At 36.5% G+C, this 21,612-nt stretch overlaps 1 protein-coding gene across 2 annotated transcripts in view; it reads right to left on the bottom strand.

Annotated features, from left to right (window-relative positions):
• Positions 1–21,612, bottom strand: part of SCAMP1 (secretory carrier membrane protein 1) — a 129,874-nt gene that overhangs the window by 95,093 nt on the left and 13,169 nt on the right. For both annotated transcript variants that reach the window (XM_033179947.1, XM_033179948.1), the window contains exon 2: positions 1,757–1,834. In XM_033179947.1, the coding sequence (XP_033035838.1) occupies positions 1,757–1,834 (78 nt within the window). The remainder of the gene's footprint in view (positions 1–1,756; positions 1,835–21,612) is intronic.

Raw genomic sequence — 21,612 nt, 5'->3', positions numbered from 1 at the left:
CATATTTCTTGCTAGTAAAGTTTTCCAAACATTTATATAATAATCTCTTTTCATTCTTTATCGAAAAACTTTAAAAATGGTCTTGTTCCCATCTCCACCTCCTAGAAATCAAGTTAAAAGAACTACATATAGAGGAATATAATTTGCCAGCTCTTCTTTTTTTCCCTTCAACAACTACTACCAAATTGTACTCTCACATATTCACAGCACTAATTCATTATAAGGTTGAATCATATGACACCACCATTTTTATATATCAAAACTGGTCAGCTTATTGGCCATTTCACATGTTTTAACCTGTAATTTACATGCTCAAAAAGCACTTCAGTGATCCCAACCTGGGATTAATTTGCTACATATACGCAAAGGCTGTTAAATGAGGGCTTTGAAATAAAGAGAAATTTTAAAGTTCATTCTTATTTTAATGCTTTTACTTTTGGACTGTTTTTACCAACAATACTATTGACATCGAATATGTGGGGTTTTTCCCCCCACACCAACCAATTCTCCAACTCTTTGGACACCATCTAGATGTCCTACAATTCAGTTCAATTCTGATACTACCTACCTGGATTATCACAGATCCCACAGGTTAAGAGCTCATTTCAGACACCAGTCACAAGTCACAGATTGCCGCCCATACTGACTAACTTGCTATAAACTGGGCGTTTCCATGACCCTCTCCTTGGGTTTGATAATTTTCTAGAAGGGCTCTCAGAACTCAAGGAAACAGTTTACTTACTGTTAGCAGCTTATTAAAGGACACAACTCAGGAACAGCCAAATGGAAGAGATGCACAGGGCAAAGTAACAAAGTATTGGAGGGGGACCCAAATGCAGGAGATGAAATTATTTGCCACAGAAATTCTGGGGATAATTTTCAACAGAATATACCTCAAAAGTTTCCAAATCCAGGTCACAATAAAATCATCAAAAGAACTTAAAAACAAAATGCCCTGACTCTAAGAGATTAGGGCCATAAGGAGTAGTGTAATAAAGTCCCCCAGACACTTCTAATATACATCTAGAGTAGCAAACCATTGTTTTATGAGGATTTTTTGAATACTTGTACATTTTATAAATCAAGACTAAATTTTGAGGCCAGGTGCCATGGCTCACGTCTGTAGTTGCAGCACTTTGGGAGGCTGAGGTGGGAGGATGGCTTGAGACCAGGAGTTCAAGACCAGCCTGGGGAACATAGAAGACCCTGTCTCTACAATAAATAAATTTTTAAAAGAAAAAAAATAACTAAATTTTGAGGGCAAAAATATGCTTTCCTAGCTTGGGTAAAGTTCCAGAGAGTCTACTCTGCCAGAACAGAAGGCTAGTACTATTCAGAATAATCTAATTCAAATCACAATCATACAAACATTCATGTTACAGTTCTACACAGTTTCCACATAAAAAAAAATCACCCCACATTATCAGGCAGATGACATGTACACCAAGAAATATTTCTCTAATTCCTAGTATTTTAAGTAGTGTAGAAAAGTTTACATTTTAGAAAGATTATTGTGATTTAATTTGTAAAACATAAAAGAAAATTTGAAGTATTTCACTAAGGTCATCATGGTAATCTTCAATTACTACTAATATTTCTACATATTAAAAAAAAAGCCAAGCTTGCTGAATACTAAATAAAATATTAACAATTTCTTTTATTTAAGTTTAACCAACCCACCAAAAAAGAAACCATAGTTGAAATGTAATTCCTATTGAATTTCATTTTAAACATTTAAAAGCAAGAATAATCTTACTGTTCTAGAATCCGAGAATGGATTATATTCGTCAAGTCCTGGTGGAACATTTCTTGTCACTTGTGTAACTGATGGATCCTAGAATAAAATTTAAAGGAGAAAAAAAAGGTGACTTACCCTTTAAAAAATAATTTTGATATTTACATACCATTTGCTTTTCTATACTTGTGGTCACCCAGCAAAGCTAACAGAGGAAAATAAAAGAAGATTCTCAGATTTACTGTCTCATTTCAACAATGGTGAAATTTAAACCCATACAACCTTCACATTCTCAAAGGAAAACAAAAACTGAGCGAGATTCAAATCAGCTGCAAGCTATTACATCAAGATAAAAAATAAATCACCTCTTAATAACTGTGTGGAACTGACTACACAAGAGCATCTTAAATCTCAGGCGGACCCACCATCATTTCCTTTGGCCTCGACAAAGAATTCATGTTCACCCTTTTTATAAAATTTTCAATTTCTCCCACTGAAGATTTCATACTACATTACAAATCAATGTCATATACAGCCAACATCTAGAGCATTCAATATTAAATTACCTCTTACTTGTTTTATTCTACTCCAATATCTCTACTTTACTGTAGTTTATTTCACCACATGATCGTAGACTGTCTTCCCTTTTCCAAGTATAACACATGATCACACCATTCCAACTTTTCAAATCTTTTAATATTAGACTTTCATAAAAATAACCAAATCACACGGTGAGAGGGGAAAATGGCAGATAGGAGGCAATACTAACTTGCTGCTCCCACTCAATGGACAGAGCATCACATGGAAACCTACATCGCGTATTCTTGCTCCAAAAACTATGCAGGAACATACCAGGAAAGCCAAGAAAATCCACAGACCCTTTGAAGAAGATGGATTGCTGCTGCAGGCTCCTGAGACAGCCAAGGAACTCCGAAGACAAAGGACACAATCTCTTGGGAGCTCTATGGTCCCGCTCACCGCCTGATCCTCCTCCTACTACTGCAGCTAATGTGCTCTTGAAAGTGCCACCTCCTGGCTGGAGGCCAACCAACATAAAACCAGCATACTTAAAAATACAACCAAGGACCCTCAGAGTCCACTTCACTCTGCTGCTACTTCCATGGAAGCATGTGCTAGTATCCACGGCTGACAGACCTGAAGATGGATCACATCACAGGACTCTTTGCAGACAGTCCCCAGTACCATCCCAGAGCCCAGTAGCTCCACTGGGCTAGATCCAGAAGAGAAATAACAATTACTGTAGTTCAGCTCTCAGGAAGCCCCATCCCTATGGGAAAGGGGGAGCGCCACATCAAGGAAGCACCCCGTGTGACAAAAGATACTGAACAGCAGCCCTTGAGTTCCAGATCTTCCCTCCAATATAGTCTACCAAAATGAGAAGGAACCAAAAAAAACAATTCCAGTAATATGACAAAACAAAGTTCTTCAACACCCCGAAAAGATCATACTAACTCACCAGCAATGAATCCAAACCAACACAAAACCTCTAACATGCCAGAAAAAAAGGTCAACTTTTAAACTGATCAAGGAGGCACCAGAGAAAGGTAAAGTCCAACTTAAAGAATTTTTTTAAAAAAATGAATACAGGATACGAATAGAAAAATTTTCAGTGAAATAGCATAAATAAAAAACAATCTCAACTTCTGGAAACCAAGGACACACTTAGAGAAATGAAAAATGTACTGGAAAGTCTTAGCAATAAAATCGAACTAGTAGAAGAAAGAACTTCAGAGTTCAAAGACAAGGCTTTCGAATTAACCCAATCCAACAAAGACAAAGAAAAAATAATTTTAAAAAATGAAAAAAGCCTCTAAGAAGTTTGGGATTATGTTTAACAACCAAGCCTAAGAATAACTGTTCTTGAGGAAGAAGAGAAATCTAAAAGTTTGGAAAACATATTTGAGAGAATAATTGAGGAAAACTTCTCCGGCCTTGCTAGAGATTTAGATATCTAAATACAAGAAGCTCAAAGAACACCTGGGAAATTCATCATAAAAAGATCATCACTGAGGCACAGTCATCAGGTTGTCTAAAGTCAAGACAAAGGAAAGAATCTAAAGAGCTGTGAGGCAAAAGCATCAGGTAACCTATAAAGAAAAATCTATCAGATTAACAGCAGGTTTCTCAGCAGAAATTCTACAAGCTAGAAGAGCTGAAGTCCTACGTTTAATCTCCTTAAATAAAACAATTATCAGCTAAGAATTCTCTATCCAGCAAAACTAAGCTTTATAAATGAACAATACAGACTTTTTTCAGATAAACGCTGAGAATATGAAAACGAGCTCTAAATCTTGAAAGAAATCCTCAAAATACACCAAAATAAAATCTCCTTAAAGCATAAATCTCACAGCCCCTATAAAACAACACAACGAAAAAAAAAAAAGAAAGAAAAAGGTATTCAGGCAACAAATAGCACAATGAATAGAACGGTATCTCACATCTCAATAACATTGTTTGTAAATGGCTTAAATGCTCCACTTAAAGGATACAGAATGGCAGAATGGATAAGAATTTACCAACTATCTGCTGTCTTTCAAGAGACTCCCCTGACACATAAGTACTCACATAAACTTAAGGTAAAGGACTAGAAAAAGATATTCCATGCAAATGGACACCAAAAGCAAGAGTAGTTTTTATATCAGACAAAACAAACTTTAAAGCAACAGTACTTAAAAAAGACAAAGAGGAACATTATACAATGATACAAGGAATAGTGCAACAGGAAAATATCAAAATCCTAAATACATATGCACCTAACACTGGAGCTCCCAAATTTATAAAACAATTACTACTAGACCTAAGAAATGAGATAGACAGCAACACAATAATAGTGGGGAACTTCAATACTCTACTGACAGCACTAGACAGGTCATCAAGACAAAAAGTCAACAAAGAAACAATGGACTTAAACTATACCCTAGGACAACTGGACTTAACATTTACAGAACATTCTACCCAACAACTGCAGAACATACATTCTCTTCATCAGCACATGGAACATTCCCCAAGACAGACCACATCATAGGGCACAACACAAGTCTCAACAAATATAAGAAAATCAAAATTATATCAAGTACTCTTTCAGATCACAGTGGAATAAAATTGGAAATGCAACTCCAAAAGGAACTCTTAAAACCATAAAAATACATGGAAATTAAATAACCTGCTCCTGAATGATGATTGGGTCAACAGTAAAATCAAGATGGGAATTTAAAAAGTATTTGAACTGAACAATAATAGTGACACAACCTATCAAAACCTCTGGGAAACAGCAAAAGTGGTGCTAAAAGGAAAGTTTATAGTATTAAATGCTTATATCAAAAAGTCTGAAAGAGCACAGACAGACAATCTAAGGTCACACCTCAAGGAAATAGAGAAACAAGAACAAACCAAACCCAAACCCAAAAGAAGAAAAGAAGTAACCAAGATCAGAGCAGAACTAAATGAAATAGAAACAAACACAAAAGAAACAAAAAGTTGGTTTTTTGAAATGAGAAATAGACCATTAGCAAGATTAACCAAGAAAAAAAGAGAGAAGATCCAAATAAGCATAATTAGAAATGAAGCAGGAGATATTACAACCAATACCACAGAAATACAAAGATTATTCAAGGCTACTACGAACATCATTACACAAATAAACTAGAAAACCTAGAGGAGATGGATAAATTCCTGGAAATATACAACCCTTGTAGATTAAACCAGGAAGAAATACAAACTCTGAACAGACCAGTAACAAGCAGTGAGAGTGAAGTGGTGATTAAAAAGTTACCAACAAAAAAGAGTCCATGGCTAGATGGATTCACAGCTGAATTCCATCAGACATTCAAAGAATTGGTATCAATCCTATTGATACTATCACAAAAGAGAAAGAGGGAATCTCCCCAAATCATTCTATGAAGCCAATATCACCCTAATACCAAAACCAGGAAAGGATGTAACAAAAAAAAACTACAGGCCAACATCCCTGATGAAGAGAGATGCAAAAATCCTCAACCAAATACTAGTTAACCAAATCCAACAGCATATCAAAAAGATAATCCACCATAATCAAGTAATTTCATAAGAGGGATGCAGGCATGGCTTAACATCCACAAATCAATAAATGTGATACACCACATAAACAGAATTAAAAACAAGCATCACCTGATCATCTCAATAGACGTAGAAAAAGCATTTGACAAAATCCAGTATCCCTTTATGAAAAAGCCTCAGCAAAATCAGCATAAAAGGGACATATCTTAAGGTAATAAAAGCCATCTATGACAAACCCACAGCCAACATTATACTGAATGGGGAAAAATTGAAAGCATTCCCCTTATGAACTGGAACAAGACAAGGATGCCAACTTTCACCACTTCTATTCTACACAGTACTGGAAGTCCTAGCCAGAGGAATCAGAAAAGAAAAAGAAATAAAGGCATCCAAATTGGTCAAGAGGAAGTCAAACTATTGCTGTTTGCTGATGACATGATTGTATACCTAGAAAACCCTAAAAATTCATCCAAAAAGCTCCTAAAACTGGTAAATGAATTCAGCAAAGTTTCAGGAAACTGAAACATTTGTGTACAACATTAATGTACACAAATCAGCAGCCATGCTATATACCAACAGCAACCAATCTGAAAATCAAATCAAGAACTCCACACCTTTTACAATAGCTGCAAAAAAAAAAAAAAAAAGTTAGGAATATACCTAACCAAGGAGGTGAAAGACCTCTACAAGGAAAAGTACAGAACACTGCTGAAAGAAATCACAGATGACACAAAGAAATGAAAATACATCCCACGCTCATGGATGGGTAGAATCAATATTGTGAAAATGACCATACTGCCAAAAGCAATCTACAAATTCAATGCAATTAACATCAAAATACCATCAACATTCTTCACAAAACTAGAAAAACAATCCTGTAATTCATATGGAATCAAAAAAGAGCCCACATAGCCAAAGCAAGACTAAGTAAAAAGGATAAATCTGGAGGCATTACATCACCGGACTTCAAACTATACCATAAGGCCATAGTCACCAAAACAGCATGGTACCAGTATAAAAACAGGCACACAGACCAATGGAACGGAATAGAGAACCCAGAAATAAACCCAAATACTTACTGTCAGCTGATCTTCAACAATGCAAAAAAAACATAAGGTGGAGAAAGGACACCCTATTCAACAAATGGTGCTGGGATCATTGGCAAGCCACATGTAGAAGAATGAAAGTGGACCCTCATCTCTCACCTTATACAAAAATCAACTCAAGATGGATCAAAGACTTAAATCTAAGACCTGAAATCATAAAAATACTAGAACATAACACTGAAAAAATCTTTCTTGACATTGGCTTAGGCAGAGGCTTTATGACCAAGAACCCAAAAGCAAACACAACAAAAAAGGATAACAGATGGGACTTAATTAAACTAAAAAGCTTGTGCATAGCAAAAGAAATAATCAGCAAACAGACAACCCAAAGAGTAGGAGAAAATCTTTGCAATCTATACATTTGACAAAGGACTAATACCCAGAGTCTACAAGGAACTCAAACAAATCAGCAAGAAAAAAACAAAGAATCCCATCAAAAAGTGAGCTAAAGACATGAATAGACAATTCTTAAAAGAAGATATACAAAAGGCCCACAAACATGAAAAAATGCTCAACAATAATTACCAGGGAAATGCAAAGCAAAACCACAATGTGATACCAACTTAGTCCTGAAAAAACGGCCATCATCAAAAAATAACAGATGTTGGTGTGGATGTGGTAAAAAGGGAACACTTTTACACTGTTAGTGAAAATGTAAACTAGTACAAACACTAAGGAAAACAGTGTGGAAATTCCTTAAAGAACTAAAAGCAGATCTACCCTTTGATCCAGCAATCCCACTCCTGGGTATCAATCCAAAGGAAAAGAAGTCATTATACGAAAAAGATAGTTACACATGCATGTTTATAGCAGCACAATTTGCAACTGCAGAACCAGCCTAAATCCATATCAATGAGTGGATAAAGAAAATGTGGCATATATATATTTATACCATGGAATACTACTCAGTCATGAAAAGGAATGAAATAGTGGCATTTGCAGCAATCTGGACGGAGTTGGAGATATTACTCTAAGTGAAATAGCTGAGGACTGGAAAACCAAACACTGTATGTTCTCACAAGTAGGAGCTAAGTTATGAGGACACAAAGGCATAAGAATGATACAATGAACTTCGGGGACCCATGGGAAATGGTGGGAGTGGGGTGAAGGATAAAAGACTTCACACTGGGTGCAATGTACACTGCTTGGGTGACAGGTGCACCCAAATCTCAGAAATCACCAGTGAGAAACTTATTCACATAACTAAACACCACCTGTTCCACAAAAACCTACCGAAATTTTTAAAAAACCTGAATCACAAAATTGTAGTATATGTATGTGTGTGTGTGTAAAGTGTGTGTGTATATATATATATATAAATGAACATCTCAACAGAATCAACTATGTAATTCATGCAAAAAGCATTTATAATGAACATCTCAGCATAATGAACATCAACGAAAGTCAACTACATAATTCACATGAAAAGCATTTCCCAAACTGTCGTGTAGGCTAACTTTGAATTTCTAGTCTCAAACTTTAGTGTGCATCAAAATCAAATAAGACACAGAGTGTTGCACCCAACCCCCAGAATTTCTCATTCAGTAGGTCTGGGATGGGGTCTGAAAACCTTTATTTCTAACAGGTTCTCAGGTGATACTGCTTCTGCTGGTCTGGAGGCCTCTCCTCTCTAGTCTATACTGTACCTTCTCCAATTCACCTTCCTCAAGACAGTCATTCTTTACCTCTCAAAAATGCAAAGCTAATTTTGCATTCCCTTCCCCCAACCTCTTTCCTTTATCCATTTCAGATTTTTAGAGGCTCTACACAAACTATAAAACAAAACACAAATTCCTCAAAATGAGATACAAGACTTCTAACCATCTAGCCTGCCTATCTTTCCAGCCTTATAAATTCATATGAGAAAGATCTTTCTCCCTTAACCAAATGAAACAAGCTACTGAATAAGGAGGCTCAAATTTGGCATAAAGGAAGTAGTAAGGATAAATTAAAAGTATGACACAGACAAAATATAAAGGCTTTAGGCTTGCTCAACAGTAAAATGGGAAAGAGGGAATGAAATCACTCCACTTACTTCCCCAGAGTTCCCCTCCAAAGTTCACTGAAAAGTGTAAGGACCAAGATTATCAAGAGACAAGGCATGTGTCAATGAGAAAATTGAGAAAACAGAAACATGACATTTTAATCAAAATTTTCAACTTGGCATTGCTAAAGTTAATCTAATTTAGAAATGAGTTTAGGGTCAACAAGCACCTTCATCAAATCCAGATGGTCCAGCTGTAGTCTCAATGCCTACCTTCACCATCATCTACAAAACCAGTAACCAGTGAGTCCTCAAACATTAGTCATACTCTTCCTTTGCATTGCTTCCCCTAGTTGGAATAGTTTTCCCAGCAGGGTCAGCCTAGCAATCTCTTCCTCTTCCTTACAGGCTCATTCTAAATATTACCTCATATGCTAAGCAATGATCTTTCTGATACATTCCCTCTACCCAAGTCTCTCCACTCCAGGCTCAATGCTCCCACAGCACTTATGAGAGCTCCATCAACATCTATCTTTCTGAACGATGATAATCTTCATGCAAGTCTTTTCTCCCCCAGTTGGACTGTGAACTCTTTGAAACAAGACTGTTTTGGTTTTTTTGTTTGTTTGTTTGTTTGTTTTGAGATGGAGTCTCGCTGTTGCCCAGGCTGGTGAAGTGCTGTGGCATGATCTCAGCTCACCACAACCTCCACCTTCAGGGTTCAAGCGATTCTCCTGCCTCAGTCTCCCAAGTAGCTGGGATTACAAGCATGTGCCACCATGCCTGGCTAATTTCTGTATTTTTAATAGAGACAGGGTTTCACCATGTTGGCCAGGCAGGCCTCGAACTCCTGGCCTCAAGTGATCCACCTGCCTCGACCTCCCAAAGTGCTGAGATTACAAGCAAGAGCCACCACACCCAGCCTTCAAATGTTTTCATTTTGTCTGTTGTGGTGATCTGTGATCTTTTTTTTTTTCTTAAATCATACATGCCTGGTGATACTCTGTTTCTTCAACGAGTATTATTACCACCCCTGTGGGGAAATACCCAAAGAGTAATTCTTCAAGATAATAGCAGCAGTAGTAACCAATAAATACTTCTTGAAAAAAATTGAGCATAAAGATAATTCCAAAAGTGTAAATAAAAAGATGTTTAATCTCATTCATAAGAGAAACACTAATTAAAACTACACTGATGTAATCATTTCTCACCTATCAAATTAGCAAAAAAATCTAAAAGTCTGACATACTCTACTGACAAAGCTGTAAGGAAGCAGGGATTCTCATGCATTGCTAACGGGAATAAACAGTGTTACAACCTTTATGTAGGGCAAGTAGGCAATGCCTAGCAAAATAACATCTGTATTTATCCTTTGACCCACAGTCTCACTTCTAGGAATCGACTCCAAAGAAATATCGGCAAAGCTCTATTTATAACCAGATGGAAGCACCACACTAATTAATCGACTGGAAGCAACCTAAATATCTATAAATAGAAGATGACTAAACAAACTATGACAATCTACATGATAAAATACTATGCAGCTGAGTATCATTATGCAGTTGTAAAATGATATAAGGAGATATACAAGTGCTATGGGCTGAGTGAGAAAAGCAAGGTGCAGAGGAGTGTAAACAAATGTTAACCTCTGGTGCAAAAGGGAAGATAAAAATGAATGTGTGTTTATGTTTTTTAAAAGGAAGAATCCAAAAACAAATAAAAATGATTCTCTACAGGGGAAGGAAAGCAACAGTAAAGACAGAGAATAGACTTCGAAGCTAGACTTAATTGTACACTGTTTTATAGCCTCTACTTTGGAAACATGAAAATGTTTTCATAATTACAAAACAAAATTAATTCAAAAAGAAAAAAGGAGGGAGACACGATGTAGGATTAGGAAGATGAATCCTGCTTAGCCAACATTCACGCTATCAACGTCATTCTCTCAGTGCCACAGAAGTACGAGTCCAACTCTCACTTTACAAATAAACACATCCAATTATCTTGAGTGTGCTAAAATTCACCTTACTTTGAAAAGCCAATAAATAAACAAGGTATAACTTAGTTCCAAAGAGATTCAGAATAAAATCATTCTTCCAATTTTCTACTTTCAACTACAGTGACTAAAGTGCACTTGTTTCCTTCTAGATTCTAGAAATTTAATCCAGGCTAGAAGTTAACAGGCAATTTGATAAAATCATTTTCTCAAGTGAACTGAGTTCACTCTCCTAATGCAGTATTAGATGACAAAGCATCAGAGTATGTACACAATATACCAAGAATAACACTAGATTTAGGAAGGTAAAGAACTGATATCTCTGAATTATCACAATTAATGTTTCAAATTAGCTTTAGCAACTGTAAATAGTGTTGAGGAAGCCATACCCTCTAAACTGGGAGAAGACAACAAAATTGAAAAAGAATTAAGTAATGATAAATGATATTGTAATGCCTATTAAGTATTTAGCACTTACATTTATTTCCAATCCTTGCTATAATCTTTCCTGGTAGACTGTATCGTTCCATTTTTCAGAGAAAGAAGCTGTGGCCTTAAACAAGGTCAGGAAACTTCCTTAAGGTCAATTAGTGCATGTCTGAGACAAAAATTAAACTAAGACTTTTCAATTCCTAATTCCTTATTAATAATTCCAAAACTGTGGCAGGAAAATGTTATTCTTCTCCAACATAATCAAAATGAAATTATTTCAACTGATAATTTGGTTTCTTCTTTGGCTGTGGTTCTCAAACTTCAGCACGCATTGGGGTCACCTGGAGGGCTTGTTAAATCCAGATTGCTGAGCGTCACTCAACGTACCTTATTTCCGATTCAATAGGTCTGGGATGATGCCTGAGAATTTATATTTCTAATAAGGAAAAGATTCTCAGATAGTCTTATTTTGTTGACTTGGAGGATCATACTAGGCTTCTGTATTTTATTAACTTTTAAGCAGCAAGTAAAGATGTTCTTCAGAGTTTAATTTAAATATCAGTGGATCTGACTATGCATAGACATTAGAGTTATATCTTTACGTCATTAGTTAAGCCAAGGCTATTCTGTCAGTCCTTTAATAATGCCACTTAACTTCACAGTGTTACTTCACAGTGTTTACTTCATATTTCACTAAACTATCAAGATGGATATGAAAACAAATTTTTCCAAACAAGAGAAGAAAAGTTTACATCTAGTACAATTAGTTTGTATCTTTAATACTAGGTTTCTCTACCAAATTCTCCAGAAGAATGAACCTTCTGAACCTTCACTGTATTCCAAATGCTCTCCTATACCATGCATTGAATTGGATATTTCTTAATCACTACCACACATAACCTGAAAGATTCAACCTGGGAGACGGTGCTTTCACCTGCTGGAAATAAGGAGATTGAACCAATCAACTCATGTGACTAATGAAGCTCAGTCTCCTGTTTACTTTTCTCTGTACATATGTCATTTTTAAGCTAAATAGCAGTCTAATAACATAAAAATCTACATGGATGATTATTATATGGCTATATATTGTGTATCCACTTACTATGATATCTGCTAACACAGGTTTGGGTTTCATGATTAGTATGCAAAACCTTCTATGTCTTGGGTACTTATTCTGTAGTAGAAAAAAGCACTAGTCTAGGAATCAGAAACTGAGCACCTGGCAATGACCAATTCTGTGACATCAGGTAAGTCACCTAAACTCTGTCTTGATTTTCTCATCTTTAAAATTAAGGGGAAATTTGATAATCACCGTGGTCAACCATAGTTCAGAAATGTTATGCTACAGATTGCTGGCTGCCTTATTCAAATTACAGTTCCATTACTAAGAAGCTATAAACTTTGAACAAGTCACTTCATATTTCACTGTACCTCAGTTTTTTCATCAGTAAAATGTATCATATAATTCATGAGTTACTACATGTAAAGTGCTTAATATAGTTCCCACACATGGGAAATACTCAAATAAGTGACAGGTGAGGCTGCTATCATCATTACCACCAACAGTAAGTTAAGGACCAAGCAAAAAAGCTCTCCACCTATGGCTGAGAATTGTAAAAAGTATAGCACATCCTAGGTAATGAATAGGACAAAAAACACCCATCCATGTTTCCTTAAAACACCTTCTAAGGAAAGCAACCAGAAGCAGTTCTTTGCCCAATCTTTGCATCATGTGACCCCATTAACTTGGCTATATTTCTAAGAATAAGAAACTGGCCTCTGTGCCAAAGGTAACTATCTTTAGAACTGGACATGAGCAAACCTGGCAGTCCCCAGCAGAAGCAACTCGATACTGGCTAATTGCTAACCAATCCAATTCTATTCCCATTTTTGAGGAGCCTGAATATGAGACATAAAATTGGGAACTATAATAGTTGAAGTTGACAACAGCCATGGTAGAAAGAGTGACGAGTTACAGGAAGGTGGCCAGAAAAGGGAGCACAGAGCAGCAGGTACAGCATCTGAGGGAAACAGCAATTACTAGAGTTGCCAATGAGTCACCAAAGCAAAAACAGTTACTGTTATTTTAACTGGTGAGGAATGACTTTGTGTTACAGAAGTTTTCACAATGTCCTGCAGATCATCAGAAAGGCCTCAGCCTTTTTTTTTCCTTACCTCCCACATCATCTAGAGGTTAGGGGGGAAAAAGGAGGGAAAAAAGGAAAAGGGAAGCAAAAAAGAGGAGGGAAGGAAAAGCAAGAAGGAAGCCTTTCCCCCAAGGTGGGGGGAAAATCCTCTTCATATCTAAGCTTCATCTCTCCCGACCTTTTCTTAGGATCACCCTGTCAATTATTCTTTTCTTCTCATATGTTCAACTGCTTCTTCCCAGTAAGATACCTCACATTTCAAGTACTGATCATCTTTAAAATGCACACAAGCAAAACAAACAAACAAAAAAAAAACAAAAAAACCCCTCCTCAGCCCGAGATCAATCTGCCAGTTATTCCTCATGGGTCAACGACAATGACCTCCTTACTGGTCTCCCTCCCTATCCTCTGACCCCATCCCAATCATAATAAGCCAGAATCAGCTTTTCAAAATACAAACCTTTTCATGTCCTTCTTACAGATATAATTAACGTGAAGTACATATATTCGAGGTCTTTGAAAATTTTAAATACTTGGGAATGGACTTGGGAATGGACAATGAAAACTGGTGAAATCATTTGTTGAACAGATTGCAATGACAGGTAAATTCTCACCATTAAGTGACTGCTAAGAACTGGAGACAAACTTTAGACTGGCAATAATAAATGACATTCTTTTATCACACACATCCTACAGTGTGCAAAAGCCATCTACTTTTGTAGTAATGCATTTTATAGATGTGCTATACACCTGTGCTACCGTAGCCACCAGCCACATGTAGCTCTTAAAATGTAATTAGTCCAAATGAGATGTGCTAAAAGTATAAAATACATTATTCGATTTTCAATTTCAAAGATTTAGCAAAACAATGTAAACTATCTCTAATTTTTATATGATTATGTGTTGAAATAAGATTGTTTATATGGAGTGAAATAAAATGTATTACAATTAAGTTCACTTGGTTTTTCTTTTTTTCTAACATGGCCACTAGAAAATTTTAAATTGCATATGTGGCAGAAATTATATTTCTATTGGACAGTACTGATCCAGGCACTACAACTTATTCAAAACTGGCTCACAGAATAACTTCACTTTCATCCATTTGGACAAATTCAATTATGTTAGCAAAAAGAAATATGACAAACTAGACAAATTTCCTCTAAGTTTTTCAAAATTACAAAGGATGACAAGAGACATGATTAGAATCTTTCCAGTCCAGTATTTTTATATAACACAGTAGCAGATTTTCACCATTACTGCCTTCACACTTTTTCATGAGGTATAAGAAGGTAATATTTTGAATGTATTAAACATTTATAAGAAAATGCACATTTACAGTTCTATCAAGGAAGCCAATGGGAAATTGAAGGCTACAGATTCAAAGAGAGAAAGAAAATTCATCTAGGTTAGCATGATACCAGACTCTTAATTATTTCATGTAATCCTCAGAAGAGTTTATGACTTGGGTGCTATATCCTTTCTTTCACTGCTAAGAATACTGATTCGGAGATGTTTTAGTAATTTGCCCAAAGTCGTATAGCTAATAAGTGACATGGTCAGGATTCAAATCCAAATCTAAATCCAAAGACCAAGTTGTTGGAAGAAAATGCAATACAGAAAATAAATTTATGTCCAAAACTATATTTCCTCAGAAGAAAAAGAGTATCGGGCTGCTCTATAAAACGTAATTAAAATATTCTTCAATAGCTCTGCTTGGTTCAATCAAGATTATACACTACACTAGACAACTTGATTAAACAACAAAGGCCTCAAGCTGAGAGGCCCTCCCCTCAGTGAGTTCAATTTTTCCCCTACTCTATAATTCTCAGAGTTACTACAATCATATGAATTTAATAAATACTAAGAAAGTCACTCACCTGGAACAGTACTACATATTTCTAAATGCCCAATCATTTTTTTAAAAAAAGGAACTAGGAAAAGCCATTAAAAATCTCTGAATGAGACTCTAAGACAACAATGTATTTAGCAAAACTTTTATAACCATGATATGTGCTTAATAATCACTAGGAATTATTCAATACATCATGATTTTGAAAAATTCATATCATGGCAAGGGTCATAACAGTCTTACTCAAATCTAAAAGAGACTCACTTATTTTTTATAGACCCAAATCAGTCCTTAGTAAATTAGAAACTTAACTAAAGCAATCATGCCCAAGTCAACTTACCTCCTAATTAGGCATCTGAAAGACAGTGCAACTTGGAAGTAAAACAAATCACTTTAAGTTGTACTATCTGTCCACATTAACATTATATGCACCTCTCCCTCAAAAAATAATTTCATTATCGAGTACACTCTATAGATTCTAGAGAAATAATTATTTGGAAACATAAATTGTGAATATAATTGGGCAAAAATTCCCTGCTGATAATTAATGATATGTGTAATGAACCTAAATAATATAGAAAGCAAGAAATTCTAGTTTCTAGCCTACAGCCAAAATGACATTGAGAGGGTCTGGGCCTTTCCTTGTTTCATTTTATATTGCCAGGAGTCCCATCGCCCAGGCTGGAGTGCAGTGGAGCGATCTCAGCTCACTTCTAGCTCTGCTTCCTGGGTTCACGCCATCCTCCTGCCTCAGCCTCCCGAGTAGCCGGGACTACAGGCGCCCGCCACCACGCTCAGCTAATTTTTTGTATTTTTAGTAGAGACGGGGTTTCACTGTGTTAGTCAGGATGGTCTCGATCTCCTGACCTTGTGATCCGCCCACCTTGGCCTCCCAAAGTGCTGGTATTACAGGCATGAGCCACCGCGCCCAGCCACTAGCAGCACTTTTAAACAATTGCTATGAGAAATTATTTCTCACAACATTATCCTCACCTTTATTAAAGCAATTCCATGAAACAATTTTAGTCCAAGTCCTGTCATTCCTGAGTAAACTTAGAAAAATTAACTTCTGTGTCTGAATTTCCCTACCTATAAAATGAGAGAAGTGAATATAACAACACATATGCCTTCTGCCTCATAATCTGCATTTACGGGAACTGAGGTAAAATAGTTCAGACCTCATCTTCTCAGGAAGTTGTTTCTGCAATATGAAGAACATGCTATTCTTGTTTCTTTAGTATCAAAGCATTTATCACACGTTGTATCTCCCAACCAAAGTATGCATTATTTGACATCAGAAATTTCTCTTTATTTTGTATCCCAAGTAACTATCACAGTGTCTGATTTTTGGGAGTTCCATATACATTACTAAATAACCTACTCTTATTCCATCTTCAACGGTAACAATCTCTTGGACACGATTGTTTGGTCCTCTTTAATCTCCAATGTAGTCACAGTAATTATATAAAATTTTTTTTTTTTTTTTTTTTTGAGACGGAGTCTTGCTCTGTCGCCCGGGCTGGAGTGCAGTGGCCAGATCTCAGCTCACTGCAAGCTCCGCCTCCCAGGTTTACGCCATTCTCCTGCCTCAGCCTCCGGAGTAGCTGGGACTACAGGCGCCCGCCACCTCGCCCGGCTAGTTTTTTCTATTTTTAGGAGAGACGGGGTTTCACCGTGTTAGCCAGGATGGTCTCGATCTCCTGACCTCGTGATCCGCCCGTCTCGGCCTCCCAAAGTGCTGGGATTACAGGCTTGAGCCACCGCGCCCGGCCAATTATATAAAATTTTAAATAACCATAAAGACCTATTAAACTGGCAGGATCTCCCTTTTAAATATAATGGCTGATAAAGACTGAGAATATGTTTTGTTTTTCAAATTACACCACTAGGTCCACTCAAAGTCATATTAATCATCTAACCAAAATAAGAGAAATTAGATGGTCCACTGGCAAAAGAATTAAATAACAAATGCTATCAGATACCACGGAGGTAAAGACAGTCCTGCTAGTCCAAATTTCACATTCTATTTTGTAGCACCATATCTGAGCGATAGGAAGTACATGAAAACATGTTTTGACTGAACTATAGTCAAAAAAAGATAATATGCCTAAAGATAGAGCAGTGGCAAGAAACCAAATTACTTCTTAAAGCAATCAGTGGCCGGGCGCGGTGGCTCAAGCCTGTAATCCCAGCACTTTGGGAGGCCGAGACGGGCGGATCACGAGGTCAGGAGATCGAGACCATCCTGGCTAACACAGTGAAACCCCGTTTCTACTAAAAATACAAAAACTAGCCGGGCGAGATGGCGGGCGCCTGTAGTCCCAGCTACTCGGGAGGCTGAGGCAGGAGAATGGTGTAAACCCGGGAGGCGGAGCTTGCAGTGAGCTGAGATCAGGCCACTGCACTCCAGTCTGGGCAATAGAGCGAGACTCCGCCTCAAAAAAAAAAAAAAAAAAAAGCAATCAGTAGGGCAAAGCACTGAACATTTAGAGAATATAAACATGTTTTACATGGATAGTAAATCCTTAAGAAAGATTTTAAAACTAAAGGTGCAATTTTATCCCCACATGGCAACTTTCCTAGAGCTAGGGATACTTGTTTGAGTTAGTCAGTCTTGTGGTTTTTTATCGGGTGAAGCAAGCCTAAGGTAAGTAGCATACTGCAAAAATGCAAATTAATGTATTCCCAAAGCTTGAAAGTAGTAATACATGCTTTTTCTATTTAATATAAACATTTTTAATGGAAATGTTTATAGCTGAATCTCAGGGGAACTTCATCACGACTTAGAGTTGAGTTCATAAGAAAAAGTTCTATAAACTATACATATTGCAGGCAAACATTTCTGTGTTCTTAGACTAGTGTTAGGGAGATTAGAGGAAGGAGTAAGTGAAATTTGCAGAGGTCTGTATTCCACTAGTAGAGAGGAGTAGGTAAGAAAGTGGGCTCTGGAACCACACAGCTTAAGGTTTGCTTCTCTACCTCCTAGCTAGGTGATCACAGGCAAATTAATTTTTCTAACTTCAGTATTTAGTTGTTGTTGTTGTTGTTGTTGTTATGTTTCTTATATTAATAGTTCCAGAAGTTTTCCTTTTGAATCAGAATAAAGATAGGAATCTTTTTAAATAACAGATAAAGAAAATAAATAATGCAAGATTATCTTTTGTTGCAACATGTAATTATAATTTATTTTACCCCTAAGCTGCCTGTATTTTCTAAAGCAGGCTCTAATTTTTTATTAACTTTCACACTTTTTGGTATTAACAGAAACAGAAACAAAAACATGACATGCAAATTACTAGTTGCCTTACCAAGCTCAGTGACTTTAGAAGCTATTATATATCATGACTTGAATGAAGTGAGGATAACAGTAAAAAGAACTCCTTTTTATTGTTATGACAAATCACCTTGTGATGTAAGTTTCATAAAAATGTTGGAGAGTTGTGCACTTGCTTGGAGATTTTTGAAAAAGACATCTAATGTTCTTTTTTGTATATCTGAGCTATTAGTCTTTAAGATTATGATTACTTTTCAACATCATGGGAGGCTAGCAGGGGATGAATCCCTGATCTCACAAATGAACCTTCCCCCTCTTTGGGTATATTACTGCGGAGAATGCTTGGGTTTGGTGCTACATACTACGATTCTAAGCACTGGCCTGGGAAGCTTAACCACCATTTAGAATTTGTTTCTAAGAAAAAGTGCCAAATCGTGGTAAAATTACACCTAGTTTACCAACTCCTGGCCATGACTGGCCAATACTCCTGATGCTCTTTTCCCATTACCTACCACTTTAACAGTGCTCTCCATATATCCCAAATTATCATATGAGAATTCTAACCACCACTGGAGGATTTCCACGGATTAAATGGCTGCCATTAGCATGTATATAATACGGCCATTGCTTATTTCTCTTGAAGAAAGTGGGAACTTACAGTATTTGCCATATACAGAATGCTTCTACAATATGCATTGTTTTCACTGTTTGAGAAGCAAAATTCTTTAATAGCTACATATACTAAATTATTTGCATTCAAATGTTTTCTTCTATTATCAATCAAATTATAATTATTAATGTGTAACTATCACAAATCTCTCCTTCCTAATTTGATTTCAGCAATACTCAAAATGCATAACGCTTTACACTATACCTTATCCTTTGCTTTAAGAGTTTAAGGTGTTTCAATATTTCTGCTTATATGCAAAAATGTATTATGTAATTCAACTGTGTTCTGTAAAATAAAGGGAAGTATTTCTTTGAAGGAAGCATTTGTTTTTTTAAAAAAGGAAAAGTATCAAGTTGGTAATACAATGTGTTCATAATTACATTCTAAAAGCAAGTGTAAAACCTGCTATTAAATTTGTTTTTAAGTATGCAAAGACTTAGAAGCAGTTGCAAAAGTAGCTCTGGCAATTTTAGAAGCTGGGCAAGTTAATATATACTCTGAAAACCTGGTGACTACCAGGTATTTGCAAGCCATTTTTGCATGAAATCTGAGGGCTTTTTCAGATAAAATACTTCATCTCCTTTGCACGAACACAAATTAAGAATAGTGAGATTTTTGACAAGTGTGCCAAGATCATTCAAAGCGTAATGAACAATCTTTTCAACAAATGGTGCTGAAACAACCATTATAACCACATGCAAAACAACGAAGTTGACCTTACCTCATACCAAATACAAAAATTAACTCAAAAGGAATCATAGACCTAAATGCAAGAGCTAAAACTATAAAACTCTGAAGAAAACACAGGGATAAACCTTCTTTACCTCAGATTTGGTGAAGGATTCTTAGATGTGACACTAAAACACAAACAACAAAAAAACAGGTAATTTGAACTTAACAAAAGTAAAAGCTTTTGTGCTTCAAAAGATGTTATCAAGAAAGCAGATAACCCAGAAAATGGGGGGGGGGGGGGGAGTCACAAATCACATACCTGACAAAGGTATGTATCCAGGATATATAAAAACTCTTAAAACTCAATAATAAAAAAGACAAATAACCCAATCTAAAAATAGCCAAAGGCTCTGAACAGACATCAAAGAAAATACGTAAATGCCAATAAGTAAATGAAAAGATCCTCAACATTGTTAGTTATCAGCAGACTGCAAATCAAAACTACAAGACACCACTTAGTCCCCACTAGGATGACTAGAATAAAAAACAGGTAATAGCAAGTGTTATCGAAGATACAGAGAAATCTACATACTTATACACTGCAAGCAGGAATACAAAATAGTGCAGCCACTTTGAAAAAGGGTCTGGAAGTTCCTCCATGATTAAACAGAGTTACCATATGACTAAGCAATTCCACTTGTAGGTATATATCCCCAAAAGAATTTAAAACAGGTGATCAAACAAAACACTTGTACAGGAATGTTTATAGACACATTACCTGTAATAGCCAAAAAACAGAAACAACTTAAGTGTCCAGCAACTGATAAAGTAACATTACTAATTCTGAAAAGCACCCAAAGCCAAATGCCAAGGAGAAGGGGATTACTGGATTGCTCTCTGGGTATAGATCTGCAAGGCTTCTGCACAGAAAGGAGAACAGGTGCTTCAACACTAGTCTATTATATGAAGTCAAAAGCTGTAGGACATTACAGACTGCCTCAGTAGGAACAAGTGAACTGAAAGTTGTAAGGAGACTTGTTATAAGGTTAAATCTAACCAAACTCCATGTCACCTTTTTATATCCTACACCTGGTGAAAGTAGGGAAATTCTCCCTTGTGATTTAAAAACATCTTACAATATTTGCAAATGTATTACTCCGCTATACCACCAAAAACTGTAGGTCTAAATACAGGCTTAACTCTATCATAGTTTTGGCAAGAAAATGTTACTTTACACTTACTGTTTAGCAATTCTGGCTGAAACAAACAGACTCACTCAGGTCACCCCAAATGCTGGGAGCAGGAGAATATTTTAAAGATACGTACAGAAAGAAGAATGCCAGGTTTCACAAAGATTGAAATTCTTCATGACATGGCACACCCCTTCTAGTTAAAAAGCAGCTCTAATGAGGGAGAGGAATTCTTGAAAATGGCCTTCAAAAGCCTAGTGAGATGACTGCTATTCCACTGCTTTGGACAAGTACCTTGTTAAGACCAGCCAGTTGAGGCCAGGATGGCAAGAGTCACATCCTAGACGACATGATCACAAATGTGTAAGCTACCATGAGGGCTGCTCCCTCAGCAGAAGCTGAGGTTCGGAGTATAGCTGGTCTCTCAACATAAAACATCCTCTCTAGCTGAAATGATCACACTCAAGTCCAATATCCAATATAGTCGATATATTAGAACAG

Source organism: Trachypithecus francoisi, unplaced genomic scaffold, assembly GCF_009764315.1.
Source record: "Trachypithecus francoisi isolate TF-2019V2 unplaced genomic scaffold, Tfra_2.0 Lachesis_group2, whole genome shotgun sequence".
Lineage (NCBI taxonomy): Eukaryota > Metazoa > Chordata > Mammalia > Primates > Cercopithecidae > Trachypithecus > Trachypithecus francoisi.
Note: the sequence above shows the minus strand (reverse complement) of the source record. Positions and strands in the feature narration are given on the sequence as shown.